Below are 7,900 nucleotides of genomic sequence, written 5' to 3'. Positions count from 1 at the left end.
CAACCAAAATCGAACCAATCTGCATGAGGTAGGAATGAACCACAAAATGTTTAGTAACACAAGGCAATGTGTTGAAACACAAGCTAAAAGCCAACGCCAAAACCTAGACACGCTACAATGTGAAAAGGTATTTATCTTACAAAAAGGAGGAAATTTCCACCTTTTTATATGTTATTCTATTATAAATTCATTGTGCGTAACTTTAGCATATGAATTATTGTGGGTCCCAAGATATTCCCCCTACACACTGAAACAAGCGAATTTGTATTCAAGGGAGAAGAGGAACCACCTTCCCATTTCTGCCAGAAAACTGACCTGTCTTTTGTTTTTAACACAAAATCACTCATGCCATTTCTTGACCACCTACTGGCCGGGTAATATGGCCAGCCATGTTTTTATTTTGTTTTTTTATGCCTTCAGGTTTAACGGACAATAGCTGGCAGGAAAATGCCAATCTATTTACTTTTTGTACATGTTTAAAATTTAATCATTTTAAAATATGCAGACAATGCTAAACTCTTTTTTTAAATTTTTTCTGAAAATATCATTGAAAAACTAAGTTCTTGCTCAGCCAAACGCCTTATTTTAGGCAAAAACCACACTCATACATCAAAGCAGGACAATTCAAGAGCAGGTTTTTATAAAACCAAACATGCGAATCACATTAAGTTTTTTGATGTATCTAGAATGAAAAACGTTGTTAAAGCTCGGATATCTGACGCCAAAACCCAACCACAACCAGATTATCCACATCTGAAAGCCAAAAACAAGCATAGAAAACATAAAGCAATATAAAAAAAATAAACAATTCTGCAGATAGTGTGCCAACAGATCCCGTTGCTTCGCCATCTTCGATTGCTATCGTTCCCATGCAGGGCATCATTCGAATCCTCACATAGGTAACATACTCAATCAGTTCGAACAAAACAGACGGACAATTCTTCTTCAGATGCTCATAACCCTCAGCTTGCATAAAAGCTGTAACATTATCACAGAAACCATGTTACACAGTCTGGATATAGAACAACTCTTTTTTTGGGCTTTCATTTATAGTTTTGTTGGTGTCAACAACTTGTTTTTTATGAAATTCTAAATGGTGAATCCTTCACCTACTGATTCAGCTAAGTAACCTAAGCTCATAGAGAAATAAACTGAATCACATTATTTCCATGACAAACCTAGCTGTGAGATCGCCCCGGACTGTTCAACGACCACAAAATCAAACACAGAGAAAATGAGTAAGGAGTCTAGTTACCTCTCAGACTTGCTGATAGCACAATATATTTGAAACAAGCTATTTTAAGCTGAACATAGTTGTGCTGCTCCGCTAGAGATAAAGTTGTTGCAACCGTGTTTATGCTGAGCTCCTCACAGAGCATAACTTCACAAAGCAACCTTAGCCTCTCTATGTCAAAGCGGTCAGCTGCTACTAGCAGATGTGTAGTTAAAGACGAAGCACACTTTGACTCTTCAGCCATTGGCTCTTGCATATCAGGAAGCGAATCACAGTATATGAAGTGGAGTAAAGCCTGAACATAAACCGAAAAAAAAAGACTTAAAGAACTTATAAACTACAATTAAGAATACTCCTAGATTTATATATCTACACGTCATACTTGATAAACATACTACATATCAACCTCTTCAAATGTTAACATGAATATGAATTTTTAAATTATCTCACCAGTCACCACAATTTCCTAAAGGATTGCAAGCCCTTATCTAGAGAGAAGAATTTGAACAGCATTTCGTGAATAACTCAATCCAACATCCAGTTATATGTAGATAATATTGTCATCAATTGACATATATATATCGATGAGGTGTTTCTTTAAAGACTATTTTAAATTGGTGGTATGGCGTGGAAAATCCGCAAATGTTTTAAAAATACTTTAAAAGCAAACAAATAAAAAAAAATGTTTTAACAATACAGTTTGATGAAAATATAAAGAAAAAGCGTAATATAATATCGCCAATATTCAGCTATCTTCAGAATATTTGCCATATTTATGGCTGCCTGTCTAGTAAAAACACAAAACGTATGATTTCAAAAGGACAAAAGACAAACCTTGAAAACTGAAGCTTGCATGTCTTCAACATGTATATTACTTGTATTATGATCTTTCATTGGTCCAAAAAACTGAGCTTGAAATACAGGAGAACGTGCAGCAAGTATCGACTTGTGTGCAGCGAATGTCTGTCCATCAACCACAAAGGTTACATCTGCACCTTTACCGCTCTCAATGAGTTGTCCAAAATGTTGACCGATGTTAGAAGGTGGTACTGAAATGGTACAAAACCTCGTTTCTGTGTGTGATTGGAGAATGCCAACACTACAGCAAATTGCAATTGAATCATCCTTTACACAGCGTGGATTATTTGTAATAGATGTTCTCGCTAAAGGATAATAGCTCCTGTATTAACAAGAATGCTCATCATGGCTGATTGTTGACAAAACAACATGTGAGCTTTTTTCACGTATAACAAGCACAACTCGCCAACAAACAATAGACACTGTTATTGCCAGACAAAAAAAATGGCATTAAAAAGGAAAATCCAGGAAATATAACAAAAACTAAAGGAAAATAAATCTCACACCGGTAAAAGACACTATTCAGTCATAAATACAAAGACCCTGATTCAAAAAAACATATAGATGAGATCATCTCCAACGGTCAAAGCAAGAAAGTCAAAAAATTGATCCAATTGATGCTCTCCAAATGTGGCATGCAATTACAAACTCATTAGGAAAACAGTGGGTACAAATAATTTTCAGATCTCATATTCCACTTTCCCTAGTTTGCATTGTCTCAAGACCACAAGTTGATTAAATAGCAGACCATGCTTTTATGCGAAACTTCTAATTGGGCTAGTTGATCAGCTATGCCTATGTATTTTAATTTTCGCTATGAAACGTGTGATATATGAAATGCTGCATGAGAAGGTTATCAAGTACATCGCATTTTTTATTTTTGTAATACATATCTAGCTTTTAATATTTCCCACAACATATCATACAATTAGTATTAAATGAGTTAACATGTTGCATGCATAACAAACACTAATCAATGTAGCAAACTATGCTTTATCTGATTCCCAACCGGTATGTTGAATAAAACATATGCCATGTGAGGGGACTCACCTTTAACTTAAGCCAGTATGGGTATTTTTATCTTCGTCTCAATGTTGTAATGTAAGGGAACTCATGCAAAATTTATTTCACTGAGTGAAAATACACAAATTAGCATCAAATAGGCCTTTTTTAGGCGATTATACTTTTGGAGGAAATCCAAATAGTCATTGTTACTCCTGCTTTCTCATTCATACCCCTATCAATATTAAGATGATATCAGATACACTGTGGGAGAGACTTAGGTTTGAATCAAATGGAAATTATTGACAAATCAAAAGGGAGAGCGTAGTTGAATTTCATAAAGTTCTTGTGCTCGCTATTATGGAAAATATGTTGAGTTAATTTGTGGCACTCTCAACCATGTGTCATACATCCCAGTTTGGATAAAGGGGCAAAACCGGATTTTTAAGAAACCATGCTTTGAGAAAAATCAGGTGTTTGGCTGACCAGGAATTTTCTTTTTCCATGATTTTGTTGGAAAAATAAAATAAAAAGAATCAGTGAGAATCTGTTTTTCAATCAGCTAACGACTATACATAATTGACATCATATCATCTGAGTTATCCGGCCGTGGGAGGACCTTAATATGGACAACCATATAAAAAAGAAGTAATCAATTGGGATTCTCCGGCCATATACTAACCAGAAAGGGTAGAGAGAGAGAGAGAGAGCAGCGCCCCCCTCCAGGCCACTGGATAAACTGGATCTAATTCGAGCAGATTTTTTACAAAACGCGTTTTCTTTAAAAACATAGTTTGTCAACCTACCCCAAAAAAGAAAAAAACAGCATAAAAATCAAACATGATAGGACTAAAAATTAAACTTATAGGCGATCTTTCAAGACACCCATCAACAAGAAATACATTCAGAATTTGCAGATAAGCAAGAAACAGAAACAGTTGAAAGAGCCAATGAGCTATACGGCATGTCTCCCCGACATTTGAAGGTGTGTACCCCCCATGCTACTATCGAGCATGGCGTGGACCTTGTGCTCATCTTTCCCGCTCTGATCCATGATGCTCAATGCAAAGATAGCCTTAACGTTGGTGGCCTCGCTGACGAGGGCAACGTAGAGAGGGTAGCTTTCTGAATTATAATTGCTGAAAATCCCACATGGATAGAAGCGGACCTCCCACGCGTGCCCGCCGACCATGAACGCGTCTGAAGCTACGTAATTGTCTCTGCCCAAGGCATTGCAAACGGAGTAGTCCTTGATCTTGAAATGGTGGAACCCATGGGCTCTGAGGGCGGTAGAGGAGGAGGTGGTGACTGTAGGTGAGGAGTCCTCGTAGTTTCCGGAAATGCCCATATCGAAAGATGGCCACTTGGTAGAGCTTCCTATTGCTTTGTGGGCACTCGGTTGCTTCTTCCGGTCCTTTAATACAAGTGGTTTCGCCGTTTAAATAATTAAATATATCAACTATCACACGTTTCAAACATATGCAGCGCCCCCCTTATCCATGCAGCTTCCGATTTTTTTTTTTTTTATTAAAAAATATATGGATGCCCTCGTTTCAAATTCCCATGTTTTGAAATTTATTATTTTTGGATACCCATTATGGCCTTTATTTTACACCACAATTCTCAAGAACTTGTTTGGAAAATAGTGACGAGTCCCATGCAGAACAGAACCTGCTTCAGAGAATCGGATCTGAAACTTTCCACCAAAACTAATTTAAAGGATTCAGGTCGATCGGACACCTGACCCGATTGGGAAGAAAAGAAACACTTCAAGCCTCTCATTGATCAAAATTTGGCTGACATGAATTGAATAGTCAATAGTGAAATTGATTCATTATCTCTGCCTGTTTGACATTGGACATCACATCAAGGATTTTTCAGTTTTTTGATAATTACTTATAGTTAGGGTTGTCAATGGGTCGAGTTTGACTCGGACCCGACCCGTAAGGGTCCGGGTTTGGTAATAAATGAGAAGGACCGATTAGTATACGGATCCGGACATCGTTTGTAAAAAATTTCATACTAAACACAGGTCCGACCTGAGTTCCGACTAAGATCCGAAATTTTTAACTTAAAAGAGATAAAACATATTATTTTACGGTGTATGGTTCCGGTCTAGTTCATGTAATTCAATTGATTCCAGATCTAGACCTGGTATAATCATCTCAAATCAGGCCTGGGTCTGAACCAAACTCAACCCGTTGACACCCCTACTTATAGTAGACAATGGCTCTTCTTCCATAATCATATGGCTGAGCTTTGGTTAAACTAGGTTGGAATTTAAAGTTTGATCATAACAAAAAATTAAAATTAATCGAGAAATAAGTTTAGGTGTACATCATAGTGACAAAAGTTTAAAACGAGAAATTATTGCACGTGTTTTTCTTAGGGATGGCAATGGACCCGGGAAGAAATGGGGCTCTGCCACGCCTCGCCCCGTTTGGACCAGAGGCGAGGATGAAGGTTAAAATTGAAACCCGTGTGGGGATGGACTTACGTTTCTCCCGCCCTGCCCCGTCCCCGGTCCTTCTAAGGGATGACAATGGACCGGGGATGGAGGGCGAAAAGCGGGATGAACTTCCGAGTTTTTTCTGGTGATTTTTGAATTATTTTATTAATCTCACATTTTTTTAGTCAAAATCACCAGCAGCAGTAATTAATTAAACTAATAATTAAAACATACAAGCCTAAATTGGAAAAGAAAAAACGTAGCTATATACAATATTAAAGGCTTTACTTGAAAACTCTCAATCAAAGTAATTAAGTTTCACTTTCCAAGGCTACGAATTTTGAACGTTTTTTCTTTTCTTAAGTTTGTTTTATGGAAAACCATCTCTGGCTTAATGAAGCGACGAATTTATTTAGTACCAATCATATTAAAACAACAATTAATTAGCCTAAAATGCTGCACATTACTTAATGCATATTAATTAAACTCTGATTTCTAAAAAGTTTAATTCCATATTGGACACAACAATTTTCTGCTACATAACAAGCAGAAAGCGATATTTTCAGCATATCGCGATATTTTATCCTCAATGCTTTCAAGAGCCTTTATTATCCTAAAAAATAAAAGAGCGGTTATTATCCTGAAAGATTGTAGCATTTTTCAAAAAAATATCGCAATTTGAAGAAAAGAACACATCCTTTAAAATTTGAATATTTTCATTGCACATTTTTATTTTCAAAATTCTTGTTTAACTAATATTTCTGTTGGCCATAACCAAATTGACCATTAGAGAAGGATTTTGTGGATCACATGACTTGCCAAAATCCTAGATTTTAATAGACTAACTTTTTTTTTTTAAATCGAAGATCTAGCCTTAGATTCTATCTTCTACATTCTTTGAACCTAAACATTTTTCTTATTCTCTTAGCCCCCATCTTATACAACCTTCCATAAACTATGGATAAGCTTTTCATAGCCCCTATCTTCTAGATTCTCTGGTTATCTGCATTATGCCTCTGACTACCATTTTTCTTGGCATTTAGTCCCGTAGCTCACATTTTCTGTGAAATAGGGAGTTATATAATAAGCCTCATAGTGCAAGTGAACATTCTTGGGTGTCTGGTTAGTGCTCTATTATGATTCATAGGTCCACCATGTGGTTCCATCAATTGGGCTCATGTGTTCTACCCAGGGGGGGGGGGGCAAACATGGTTGTAGGAAAAAGAAAATTGGTGTGATAGTCTGGGGTTCGGGGCAGCACCCCCCCAAATTTTTTTTTGAGATAAAATAAAAAATGGCTACAATTATTAATAAAAATCTATTTCATATGGACAAATCAAACTATTTGCTGCAGTCAGGGCTGGGCTACAAAAATGGATAAAAATTTATTTCATATGGAATCAGGGCTGGGCTTTTAATTTTTTTTTTTCAACTGCCACCCCCCCCCCCCCCTCTAGCTCTGCCTATGGTTCTACCGATTGGTGCTGGAAACACAACTGTTGTGCTGAAACCAAATTGGTTTGACTGCCAATGAATGTAAAGGAAAAAAATCATTTTAAAGTGTTCATAGAATTGTGTGTGGAAAAAATGTGTTTACAAAATTATGGTTTTCAATCTTTTTTTAGAGATTTTTTCTTTTCTACGCCCATCTCTTAGTGATGTTGTTTGGTTGTTGCGTGCATGTGGCGAATTGGGTACACCCTACACCAGTTCACAAAAGTTCATTAAAAAAAAATTATTGGACAAACAAATTTGTAAAAAATAAAAATAGCTTTTCGCTTTATATGACTGTCATGTTAAGAGGAACGTCGTCAAAGAAGCCATGGTTAAAATGGAACAAAATGAACTATTTGTTGCTTTGAATTCTACCTCATGTAGTGCGCATTATGTTCTTCCTAGGGATGGCAGTGGACCGGGGATGAAGAGCATGAAAGGGGGTTGGAGGCTAGGATTAGATTAAAATTCATCCCCATGGAGGGATGGAGGCGGAGATGGACTTACACTTTCTCCCGCCCTGCCTCATCCCCATCCCGATCTCCGCCTTGCCCCATCCCCAATCCTTCTAAGGGATGACAATAGACTGAGAGGAAATGGGGCTCTGCCTCACCTCGCCCACGTTTGGACCGGAGATGGAGTACATGAAACAAGGTTGGAGGCGGGGGTGGAGGTTAAAATCCATCCTCGTGATGAAGGTTCGGATTTGGAGATGGGTAGGGGGTGGAGACCTTATCCCCCCGCCTTTGCCCCGGTATCTTGTCATCCCTAGTTCTTTCAAACCAAAGGCTAGTCGTTTCATCCAAGCATCATCCTTCTACATGTTGATGGATGAGCATATATGAGATCATCTTTCTACGATG

The 7,900-nt window shown here is 37.5% G+C and overlaps 1 protein-coding gene across 1 annotated transcript; it reads right to left on the bottom strand.

The window, feature by feature from the left end:
- Positions 1 to 743: 743 nt before the first annotated feature.
- LOC149831253 (BTB/POZ and MATH domain-containing protein 1-like) lies at positions 744 to 4,442 on the bottom strand. The gene is made up of 5 exons (XM_090012969.1): positions 4,088 to 4,442; positions 2,069 to 2,397; positions 1,256 to 1,529; positions 909 to 978; positions 744 to 753 (listed from the first exon to the last, which is right to left on the bottom strand). The coding sequence occupies exons 1-5, from the start codon at positions 4,440 to 4,442 to the stop codon at positions 744 to 746; spliced, it is 1,038 nt and encodes a 345-aa protein (XP_089869095.1).
- Positions 4,443 to 7,900: the final 3,458 nt, after the last annotated feature.

This window comes from Nuphar pumila, chromosome 7, assembly GCF_984573655.1.
Source record: "Nuphar pumila chromosome 7, dmNupPumi1.hap1.1, whole genome shotgun sequence".
Lineage (NCBI taxonomy): Eukaryota > Viridiplantae > Streptophyta > Magnoliopsida > Nymphaeales > Nymphaeaceae > Nuphar > Nuphar pumila.
The sequence above is the reverse complement of the archived record's forward strand: the minus strand, read 5'-3'. Positions and strand labels throughout refer to the sequence as shown.

Coding starts and splice junctions, on each gene's coding strand:
- LOC149831253 (XM_090012969.1), bottom strand. CDS start 4,442: ATGGGCATTTCCGGAAACTACGAGGACTCCTCACCTACAGTCACCACC. Junction 2,398..4,087: donor GCTCGATAGTAGCATGGGGG/GTACACACCTTC, acceptor ATTATCCTTTAG/CGAGAACATCTATTACAAAT. Junction 1,530..2,068: donor TGCAAGCTTCAGTTTTCAAG/GTTTGTCTTTTG, acceptor GTTTATGTTCAG/GCTTTACTCCACTTCATATA.